We start from the raw sequence: 12417 nt of genomic DNA, 5'->3' as shown, positions 1-12417 counted from the left end.
ACTTTTGTGATTTTTCTTGAAAGTGAATATCAAAATATTTGCCATGAGATTTTTCTTAACTGTTATTTTCTGAGGAGCTGAATGAGACTTCTGATTTTCTTATACTATAGTAATCTATGAAACTAGGTAATTCTCTGCATGGTTTTGAAGCCCTCTTTTCATATGTGAAGTGTGTATAGATTTTGTATGTCCCAAGGGTCATTGAGTGAGGGAAGTAGGAGCTGAGGGGCAGTGTTAGTGAACTGGGTGATTTTACCATTTTCTTTTGTTCTGGAGTATAGCACTGAAGGCTTTTTTTCTTAATTGTTTGGTTGCACTTCTTTCTCTCACATGAAGTTAATTTTTTCTTTATGTTGCTCTTCAATTTAAAGTGTATTGATGTAAAAAATTAATTTGCTGTCAGAAATATTAACCTTTTGTCAATAATGCAACAACCATATGTCCTTTTAATTGCTTCGTTTCTTGCCCACCTCCTTTGGCAGTGAGCAGCTTAATAGCTAAAGAGTAATCAGTTTCCCCTTTAATTTTGTTCTCTTCTGAGTCTTATCAATTTTATAAATTGAGAATGAATAGGAAAAATGCCATTCATAAAGTCATGCCTATAAAAACTATATATCATTTAGTATCCCTTTCCTTTCAGATTCAGATACTATATTAAAATGTGCCTCTTATTATACTGAATTTGCTACAATAAGATTGTATCTCATTCATAGCCTTATGAATTGAAAACTAAAAAGTGAATGTAACTGGTGTGCTTTTGAGTTATACTGTCATCACTTGCTCCCCCTCTTCCAATATTTCTCATTATCAGGGACTTCATAGAGTATAGCTTTATTGGTTTGAAATGTGTATTTTAACTACAAATTGAATGATTGGCATTATAACTTTTATTCTGTGATATGCTGATATGTGGTTGAAGAAGGCTCTATGAAGAGCATTTGAATTAAACATTGACCTTACATTACCACCTGTGACATCTTGGGTATTTTCTCAGTGCATCTGTTGGATATTATAGGCTGAAAATCTGGCCAATAGCAAATTAAATGAAGCTTCAGTTTTTTAAAACTGAAAGATGTTTGCATGAAAGAAGTCAGTTATCCTTGGGGGGTTTCTAACCTTGGATTCCAGAAGAATTCTAAACACACCAAACTTGGTTTTCTTACATTTTCAAGGGTCTTTAAGTTCAGGTACACATGGCTGTGTGAAAGAAGCGTCCTGCATGTACCTTATCCACAGACAAGCTTGCTTTTTTTTTTTTTTTTGTTTGTGGCTGAACTTAGCCACCTTGTCAGATTATGGGACAGTGAGGTGATAAGCAGTTGGATAAGCCCTGTTCTCAAGAGGCCTCAAGATTCTTTTTGTTGTTGTTCTCTTTTGAGTGTGGTAGGATGATTAAGGAATCATTCTGCCCAACCTTGACTCTTTTCCAGAACAGAGTAAATAGCCCTCCAGTTACCCATCATGAAACAACACTAACAATGGGCTCATCTATTGACAGGCACCTTTCTAGATTTAGTAGTGCATTCTCATGAAGTAGAATAGACATAAGAGACTGTCATTCATACAGTATCATCTAAATTTAAATGATTACAGATCCCATGGTGATCTACAAGTAAAAACTTTAAAAATATATAAAATATCCAAGCTGTCTAAAATACTTTATTATTTTTTCAGTAAATACACTATTCTAATCCTGTTTTGTATCTGCTGTTGCAATGCTTATATTTATATTCTCTCTAGAATTAGATTGACATGACTTATTTTGAACAAAAACATATGATAAAATAGGGAGATAAGGAAAATTGGGACCAAGAAAAGAATAGTAAACAATTACAAACTTAATTGCCATGCTTGACTTTGGATTTTACATTGAATTTTACTGGTGGGAAATGGTGAAGGGGAGTTGAAAAACACACAGTTGTGTAGTTCTTATATTTAAGATTAACAACAACAAAAGACCATCCCCCCCCCCCCCCCCCCCCGGAAATTAGGTCTGTTCTAAGAATAGAATGCAAAAAGAATTCTTACACGGGTTTTTTTGTATGAGGGACTTTGAATGATTAAATAAATAGTATCCTCAACATTCTAATAATAAATATAGCACAGTGGGGTGTTTTGTTTTGTTTTGTTTTTCTTCTGGTAAGTACTCTACAAAGTTGTAACAATCAGTTGCCACTGAGCCAGCTATGATTCGTTAGGGGCTAAGCCAGCATATGACCTTTAGCTTGTCTATGACATTATTGGGAGGACTGAAGGCTTCATGATATTCATTAATATTACTAATGTGAATTAATTTTAGTATTGCATTTTATTATCTTTCTTAACCTTCTCATTCCTTTCCTCATTTTCTATTTCCATTCCTTTCCTCATTTTCTATTTCTCTCTTTTGAACCGATTGAGTCCTCCATCTGACCCTACCCTCAACTTCTTCTTTGGAAGTCATACACTCTGTCTTATATTAGTGGAAAATGAATGTCTTAATATGTATGTTTAACTCACAGGGTGGGTTAATTTCTATCTTTTCTTTCTTCTGAAGCAGTATAAGAATTTTAGAATGCACTCACTCTCTAACTTAAATATTGTTGTATGCTATTTTGGTTCTTTTATTTAATTTTTAGCGCATGAGTTAGACTGTTGATTATTTCCTTTGGGGGCGCCTTTATGTAATTCTGCTCATCATATTTTTTTTTCAGTTGTAGATGGACATAATACCTTTATTTTATTTTTATGTGGTGCTGAGGATTGAACCCACCGCCTCACACATGCTAGGCAAGCGCTCTAGCACTGAGCTACAACCCCAGCCTCCTGATAGCTTTTTATTGTCTCCCATTTCTTCTTGAATATTAAACCCTCTTCTGGGATCTCTTACCTCCTTGAAGTATGTTCTTTAGGAACTTCTTTAGTAGGAGAGAAAGATCTGTTAGGAGTAAATGCCCTTGGATTGATTGATTTGTTTATTGTTGTTCTAAAGCTTCACTTTAGCATGTTTAAGTATGGTTTATTTTTATTTGTCCTGTTTAGAATTTGACTTCCCAAGTCTGGAAGTTATATTTCATTCTGTCTGAAAAATGTTCAGTCATTTTTTTTCTTACAGTATCTTGTATCCCAGTATTTTTTTTCTTTTGAAATTTTTAGTAATGCAATAGTGCATCATCTCTGTTTCATATCTCCTCTTTTGTGGTTTCCACATTTTCTATATTGTGAAAATTTCTTAATTTCCTTACAAATGATTTCTTTAGTTTGACTTTCCAGATAAATATTTCTCTTTTAAGCAGTGTTTAGTCAAGTTTTTATATTTATAGAAGTGATACAAGTTGCTACTTTTTCTTGAAGTTCTGTTTTGGTCTTTTTCAAGTCTGTGTAGTTATGTTTAGATGTCTTTTTCCTCATGTATGCTATTTTCCCTCTTAATAGAAGAAGTATATTTCATTTTTGATTATTTGAGTGTCTGCATTCATTATGGATCATTTTATATAAAGGGTTGTTTTGCTTATTTTTGCCCAAGATGGTTATTACCTTGTGTACTTTCTGTGTTTATTGGGAATTCACATTCCTGACATTTTGTATGTGGAAGTCCTTTTGAGACTTGGGTCTAGATTTCCTTATGAGAGAAATTTTCCATTTATATTTGCTTTGGCCAATTGCTTAAGGTACTAAACCCCAAAATTTTGCTTGCCATATAAATAACATAATTTCTATACCTATACCCCTGTGGAGAGCTAATTTTTGGTTAGAATTTTAGTTGGGGGCTTTTTCTTCTCCCTTGAGTGAATGCTGATTAGCAAGTATTTATTTTCTTCTTCATGGTGACTTTTTTTCCTTAATTCACTTTCCATTAAGGTGGTTGCCTTTTGGGTGTTCTAACTTTAGGTGAAGTTTCTGATCTCAGGGACCTTTCCTGGCATTGCTCTATTAAAAACCCAAGTTCTGATCATGGATTGGTACTACTTCACCCTATCCTCTCCCAAGGTTAACACTGTTTTCAATGCTTACTTACCTCTCTGAATCTCTGCTTTCATGTTTCTAATCTCTGGTAATTTCTATTTATTTTTTGCCTGCTTAGCCCTATATTTAAAAATGGAGTATTGTTAACATTATTGAAATATAATTTATATTCCACAAAATCCCTCAATCTCTAAAATCCCATTTTAGAGCTTTTTCTGACATCATGCATACTTCATTTTTAGTAAGATATCTTTTTTCTTCCAAGGAAGATTGCCAACAGCCTTTTCTAGAAATTGGAAAGTTGGAGATTTAGCTAGCCTCTTTTCATCATTTCCCCCTATGACTTTGGGAATAATTGTTAGAAACTTCTTGAGTGGCTTTGAAATTTATATGACTTGCAGTTGGGACTTCTTGTTTATGTATGAAAAATTTGGTAAAGTTGAATTATTGATATCATTGTTACTTTTGACTGGAAAATTCAGGCCATTTTAAAGGAGAACTGGGGTGGTAGGTTCACCCCTGTATCTACTACCTAGATTGTGGTATCACTATATATACTTTGTAACTCCTGTTCCATAGATCTTCCCACTTGTTTCATTCCTACAACAGGAGTAAGCCATTAGGAGAGGAGCACAAAAAGAAATGTTGTCTTGTCTTCCTACAAAGGTTCTAGGGTGAGGGGCAACTGAGTAACTCAGCCAAATACAAAACCAGGAGCACTTACTGAACACAGTAGAAAACAACTTATCTTTGTTTAAGTAAATCATGTTCCCTAGGTATGGTAAAGGACACAAAATACTTAATATTATTTTGAGTACAGATAATCCATTGGAGCAAAGGTAGTGCTTTCCAGCTTTATACAGATGTCATATTTGTTGATCTAACACAGCTTGGCTTTTATAGTCTTTTCTTCAATAGCTCAAACCAGCAAAACTTAAGGCTGATTGTATTTTATCAGGGGTTTCCAAGTTTTCTGAAACCTTGTGCTCTTCAACAAGATCCATTCTTAAAGGAGGTGGAAGTCAGAAAGAGAAGACTCTGTGATCTCAAAGCCAGTGATCATAGTGTCAGTTATAGCATACCTCTTGGATTAATAAGAATCACACACATTCAAGTTCCTAATACACAGGTTACTTTGGCAGCAAAGATAGAATTATTTATTCTGAGAACAAGTCTAGAGTTAATTTCTTGTTGCTCTGCAAAGTCTGACTTTGCTCAGTTTACTATTGAAGTTAGGTGCTGCAAGTGCTTTTCATTCAGAGTGCAGACTCTTCTTTAGTCCCAGTATTTACTGCTATCCCAGTTTTCTAGAGCCCCAGATTTTTTCTACAGGAAGGCATTTAGGAAACCCCTTCCTTCACTCCCTCCTTTCACTGTATGTGATTAGCCTCCCAGAGAGCTATGGTCAAGACTGTATTTGCACATTCGTCATTGTTAGGAGTAGCCCTGTCCCTGGAGGGTGAATTGAAGCTCATTCATCCAGAGAAGACTGTCAGTGACAGGCACCTCTTCCTCCTCCCAGGCTTCTGAAATAGGCAGTGTACTCTTGTAGATCATTACTCCTTCAACGGTATATCAGAAACATTTTTAAGTAATGTTTTAAAATAAAGAACAGGTCTTCCATAACTTTTGTTTTGTTAGGATTTGTTATCAGTAAAGAGAAGAGATGGTTTAAAGATTTTTAGCCATTTCATCCTTAGCCATACAACACCCTCACGTGTCTGATTTGTGGTTGAAAATACGAATGCAGTCTTTTGCTTATTAAGTTTTTTTCCCTTGAGTTTTAAGGATTCACAGAATTGAGAGAATATAAATTGTATTGATGACTAGAAAGTAGAAGGCAGGATCACAGTGAAGGAAGGTCCTAAAGTCTGCTGTCGTGCTAGCCTCCTGAAAGATGGGAATGGGCAGGGCTGCTGGGCATTCCTACACTCCCCTTACCAGGAAGCTTTGTTAATCTACAATTAATACTTCTGTGGTTGGCATCAACCAACCTACCTTTCTTTTCTTTTTTCAGAATGCCTTCTTAAGGCAGTAAAGCAATAGAAGTTGTAGATTCTTCATGTATACATCTAATTTAAGATTTCTCCTTTCATGTAGAATCATAAAATATGCATTTTGGGGATAATTTTTTTCTTACGTTTTACAAAATAGAGCTTAGATTATATTTGGCAGTGATAATTGTAGAAAAACCTACAATTATCTCTGTAGATTATTATCCTAAAGAGAAATCCCTCTTTGCTCAGGTCCAGTTGACAGCAGAAGGTAAAGTTGTAAGATTTGGGGAGTATAAATGTTACTTCTTTATCTGATTTTGAAGGCCCCATAATCATTAGAAATCTGATTTTCTAATTTCTTCACATTTTATGCTTAAATTGCATGTTACTTCTTTTGTTTCTTCTTATTATTAGGTATTTCAGGATTCTGATAGTTACCAGTCTTATAGAAAGCTGGTAATCCTTAACTGTAACACTGCAAACATCAGCCATAAGAGTGTATAATTTTTCTTGTGTGTTTATGTACTTAAGTTGGGTGGAGGAGTGAAAAATCAAAGGTTATTGCCATTGCCCTTGTTTACTCTAGCATTTAGATTCTGGAAAGTGCCTCTGATATTCCACTGCCTACGCCTTTATCATTCATAACTCAGTTTGCACCTGGGGTAAAGATGTGTCTCAGACTGTATATTCAGTTGGGCCCTGGCATTGCTAATGGAATTGGCAAGCCTATTCATTTAGAAATGTGGATGAGTGATCACTGCCTTAGCAGTCACAACAGAGCAACATTCTCAACACAGTCAGAGCTTTAGTAAAGCTAAACACAACTTGGAAAGATAATTTCTGGCTATATAAGCTAGATCATTGAGATAATTTGGTAGAAAGGTAAAGATTTTCATTAAGCACTTATCATCCAGGAAGGGGTCCAGCTGTTAATGTTTTTGAGAACCCAGTTGAAGGACAGTTTTGTGCTTATCTGGAATATTCTATGTTCCCTTGGGCCCATCTTGATGTCTTCACGACATTTTAAAATTTGAATAAAAAGACTTTTGTTCAAATAAAAACTATCTTGGCTTAAAGTCAGCACTTATATACACCTATCAAATGAGAATGGTAGTTTAGAATTTTGATTTGCTTCCTTCAAAAACAGTTGCAAAATTCATCTTTACTTGTGTATACTAGTATTTCCTTCTTAATGCCCTTGATTCCTCATTTTTTCCCACATTATTGACTATAGCAGAGAGCCACTTTCTGAAGTTACTGTTCAGGCAGGTTAAACAAGCCCCCTTAAAACCTGTAAATTATTTGCTCTGGGATCTTTCAAAGTTTGGCCACCAACTCATGATGTGATATCTGTTTTGAGTGTATATAGTTTGCTTAGTACAGAATCTTCAAATATGTCCTCAAAAGCACATAATCTGTGAGAAGTAAAGCCTCATTGATATTCGTGTCATCTCTTTTGGGAAATTTGGGAGTAGGGATAGGTGTATGCCTATTTTCTTAAGAAGTCAAAAGAGAAAAATCCTCAGAGATCTTTGTGTGTTTTCCCCACTTTCAGGTTGCCAACTTGGCCTGTTCCATCTCAAACAATGAAGAAGGAGTAAAGCTTGTTCGAATGTCTGCAAGCCAGTTAGAAGCCCTCTGTCCTCAGGTAAAGTACAGCTGGAAATGGTTATGATGTCACCAAATTGGATTTTATTAGAATGGAAATGAAGTTTAAGGTCTTTCTTTTCCTTTTCCTTCTCCTTCTCTTCCCCTTTCTTCTTTCTTTCTACCCTCACTCCTAGAATTTTAAATAGAAGTCTTGGAGTTGAGTCACTGGCATAAATGCTATATAGATTGGAGACGTTTATGTTTAAGTGTTTCCTCTTGGCATTACTACCTCCTTGCCCTACATTAAAAATGCATAGTCTTGTTGGACTCACATGCTTATCTAGTACATGCAAAGAAGGCCCCGGCATTAAGTGGTGGAAAATACACACATCTACATAAGTAAATATATGCATAGTGTCCTCAATTTCTGGAGAGTGATTACACTGCTCAGTTGATTACCTTTTCAGCAGGAATGGGGGGTGGGGGCACCTGCAACATCAAACTGGAACCATAATGGTTCCTCTTATCCTTAAGTGGTAACAGTTGTTCGTTCACCTGCATTCAATATCTATTGAAGGAAACCACATTGGAAAGCTTGTCTTCTTGCACTAAATGTCTTAAAGCAGCCTATGATACAATTTAATTCAGCTAGCCCCTAAAATAAAAGATCAAGAACTTTTCTACATTCATAAAGGCATATTGGAAGACAGGTAATTAGGCTAAGCATGTGGCACTTTAGAAAGACTGAAGAACATAGAGCATTGAATGCTTTGTGTGTTTATGTGTTACTGGGCATTGAACCCAGGGGTGCTGTACTACTCAGCTCTCTCCCACATCCCTATTTTTCATTTTGAGAGTCTTGATAGGTTTCCAAGGCTAGCTTTGAGACTTGAATCCTTCTGCCTCAGCCTTCTGAGTTGTTGAGATTATAGGTGAGCTCCACCAGGCATGGCACAAATGTTTTATTAAGTACCCAGTGTGTTGCCTGTTTCCCATGATAGAGCTCACCTTGTCTGTGTGATTCCTGTCATTCAGATTTCTAAGCAGTATAAGTGTTTCAGTGGAAGTGGTTGCCTTCCCTTTTTCTCAAGTAGAGAATGTTCATGGCACACTCTGAGGATTTACATTAACCTCTCACTGCATGTCCTGCCAGCTGGCAGTGATCACTAACAAATGGGAATAAGCAGAGGAACTGGAGTAATAAGACAGTGATCATAGAAATGACACTATTACTTTGACTCTTTCCTATAAATAAATATTCGCTTGAACCCAAGATGGTTAGTTTTCCAATGATTTTTTTTTTTTTGTCTTAGTGTGATGTCTGGCTTTCCATAGCTTTAATCCAGTCATGAAATATGCCAGTGATTGATACTGTACAGATAATAAGTGCAGTGGTGTTAATCACCACCAAGTTGTATGAAATAAATTTAGATTGGATTTCTAAAGATTGGGCATTCTTTCTTCAAATTTGCCATTTTACCCTATCAACATTTTGTTTTTAATATCTTTGGGTTCTCCGTTTGGTTTTGAAATGCGTGAAAAGTGACAATGCTTCCACATATCTGCAGAAACAGATGGTAACATAACGCTGATCACACCTACCAAGAGTATTTATATAAATGATCTTAAAGTTTAGGGGGAAAAAAAATCACATGAAGTGTCTAGTATATCCTAATGAAAATGCTAGTGTCCATAAACCGTGTGTGACTAGCCCATGTGCCGTTTTTACTTTGCTGCCAGAAAGCCTCATTTCTCCCTCTTTTTGCAGTTTTCATGTCTTCTACTAAACCAGGCATCAGGAGGAATGGGCTTTAAACTGTGTCCAGAAAACACTTGGTATTGGGTATATGATCTGGATAAAAAGATGTTCTCCAGATGTGATTGTTTTCCAGATTCTTACTAGGCCTGTTCCTGCCCTTGTTCACAAACTGCCATGCACTTAGGGCTGAGGCAGGTTCAGTGGGTGTTCACAGTTTTGGTAATGGCAAACTGAACAGGATGGGTCATTTGATTTTCAGTGAGGAAGCTGTGACTCTAGCCCATTATTGACAGATCCTTTCATTATTCTGAAAGATCTGTCAGCAATTCAAATTACTAGTCTCAGTATTGAACGATTGATAGCCTAAAGCTTTGAAAATCTTTGAGGGTAGTAAGTCTTAATCTTCTGTGAGCTACACCTGACCTAGCCTTACCCATGGATTTATGCTTCAAGGAGGTGTTTGTAGGATTGAAGGGAAGGTATGAAACAATTACTCATTTAGAGTCCAGGCATGAGGAGATGGGGAGAATAACCAGACTAAGTAAATGTAGTTCTCTTGCTTCTCCATGTTTGAGTCCACTTGAAGTTGAATGATGAAGAATTTTAAAGTGAAACCCATTTAGCATGGTTAAATGCAGAAAACCATGAGTTTTATTTTGCACATGTTCAGTTTGAAATATCTATGCTATATAGGCAGAAATATTAGGATATACTTGGGATATGAATTGGGAATTGCAATGATTGGTCTAAGTGGGAGATAGGGGAATACTTGGCATATGGGTGGTATTTAAAATCATGAGACTAGATAAAATTGCTTAAGATGGGAGGAGTGTAGAAAAAAGAGAAAAGCCAGTCCAGGAACTCCAACACTACCTGTTGAAAGAAGTCAAGATAGCAAGGGAGACATAGAAGAAATAGAAGTAATACATATTTTATTTAGAAACTATCAAGTTATAAAATAAAGATACCTCTAATCTCTCTATTCTGAAGGCAAACAAGGAATGGAAGAGAAATTCCTCAGCCTGTTAAAGGATATCTATGAAAAATTGATAGATTTTGATCTACAACTTCAAATTTAATAGTCTAAGACTGGGTACTTGGGCTGGGGTTGTGGCTCAGTGGTAGAGGGCTTGCCTTGCACATGTGAAGCCCTGGGTTCCATCCTCGGCACCACATAAATAAATAAAGATATTGTGTTCATCCACAACTAAAAAATATTTTAAAAAAGACTGGGTGCTTAACTTTATGATCAGAAAAAAGACAAGGATATTCACCCTTGTCAGTTGTAAAACATTGTACTGGGAGTTCTACCAGTAGCTGTGTTTTGAAAATTGACACCAATACAGACATTTGTGCCTAGTTTTATACCCTTTGCAAATTTGTATTTCTTTCCCTCAGACCCCCAGATGTTTCCTAGTCATTACTACTTCACATTAGAATGCAGTCCATGTCTCTCCTTGTTTTTTTACTGGTATTTTGGTGTTCTTCGTACTGACTTATCTGTATATTTAATCTGACATATATGTTTAAATGCATAACTCAATCAGAATTATATATTGACGGATCCCATTGTAACTTAGAAATAGAGAATTTCCTAAAGACAAATATATGTTTAAATATTAATAAATAAATTTATATAGTTTTGTTGTTTTTAGGTTTAATTCATTATCTGGAAACAATCTTAGCACATAAAAGAAATAAGCAATGATGAACTTAGTGCATATGATATATATGTGTATGTGATTCAGCACATAAATGAAGTAGATAATAAAGTATTAAGTGAAGACATAATTTTATTTTTCTCTAAAAAATAAAAGATCATATGTAAAAATAATGCACCTGTTCCCCACTGATTTATGATGTCACTTTTATCATACATAAACTTTGCCAATGATAGTGTCTGTTTTTTTTGATACTATTCTGATCACTTTAGTTTTATAATGCTTTTGAACTCCCTTTTCATTACTGTTGCTTTCTGTCCTCAAGATTTTCTTGGCTATTGTCAGCCATTTATTTTCATATTAATTTGTGGATAAATATGTCAGTCTTCCTATCCCTGAATGAGTTTCCATTTATTTTAGTTTGTTTAATATACCTTAGAAAAGTTGAGCTACTTGATTTTTACTTTGTCATGCTGGTTTCTTGATAGATTGAATTCCATGTATTTCATTATTAATTGCTTTTGTGGAGATCTGACACTCCTTCTCATTTTATATTTTGTTATTTTTTGATAATGTAGAAAGGCTGTTGATTTTTAAGATATCTATACTGTCTCTAGAAATTCTAAGAGTTTTTTTTTTCCATTGATACACTTCAGTTTGCTACATAAAGGTAAAATCTGTGTTCAACAGTAATTTTCTCACCTCCTATTTCTAACAGCTTTTTTTTGGCATTTCCATTTCTCATTTATTGACTAGAAAGTCCATTTACTTATTATTTAACTAATGGTGACAGCAGGTATTCTTATTAATACCATTTTGATTTTTAAGGTAATTGGTGCTTGAGTTTTATGACCATATCATGTTGGACAATTACTTAAAATAGTATGTTAATGAAGTATCTTTCTATTCCTAATAGAAAGGAGTAATTTTTACCAAACATCTTTAATAAGCAGTTTTATAATCAAAAGGAGAATGTTAACTTCAGATGAGGTGGATCCCCAGTGTACAGTATATACAGTAGAAGATATATCTCTTTATATTTAAAACATAATTCTCTGCCCATGTAGGAAACATTTTCTTCAGCTAAATACTTGTATGACGTCTAGCTCAACTCAGATACATTGACATGTTAGTGAAATAATGAGTTAATGAAAACAGTAGTCCATAGTGAAAAAAGAAGGGTAAGAAGGAAAAGCTAGAAAGAATAAGCCTTGGAATGATGAAAATGTGGGAGGCCACAGCATAATATGGGCAAAGGCAGGCTATCTCTTCCTCCAAATTATTGTCCAAACCCAGACACTTTTGAAAGGGGTGGGTCATTAGTAAATAATAAGCTCAAATGGCTTCATTCCAAGTGTTTAGAGGGAAGAGGAGTAGTGCACCAGTCTAATGGGTCTGATTCTTCTTTAGTCTGTTATCATCTACAGCTTTTATGAGCCAAGTTAATAACTTGGTTCTTAAATGC

At 35.2% G+C, this 12417-nt stretch overlaps 1 protein-coding gene across 4 annotated transcripts in view; it reads left to right on the top strand.

Annotated features, from left to right (window-relative positions):
* The window catches only part of Ctnna1 (catenin alpha 1), a 173494-nt gene that overhangs the window by 132626 nt on the left and 28451 nt on the right, over positions 1 to 12417 (top strand). For all 4 annotated transcript variants that reach the window (XM_058584297.1, XM_058584299.1, XM_058584296.1 and 1 more), the window contains one exon: positions 7498 to 7590. In XM_058584297.1, the coding sequence (XP_058440280.1) occupies positions 7498 to 7590 (93 nt within the window). The remainder of the gene's footprint in view (positions 1 to 7497; positions 7591 to 12417) is intronic.

The sequence above is a fragment of the Marmota monax genome, unplaced genomic scaffold (assembly GCF_021218885.2).
Source record: "Marmota monax isolate L192 unplaced genomic scaffold, Marmota_monax_Labrador192_F-V1.1 WCK01_AAM20220418_F8-fsc00006, whole genome shotgun sequence".
Taxonomy (NCBI): Eukaryota; Metazoa; Chordata; class Mammalia; order Rodentia; family Sciuridae; genus Marmota; species Marmota monax.
This window is presented reverse-complemented; position numbering and strand designations above follow the sequence as displayed.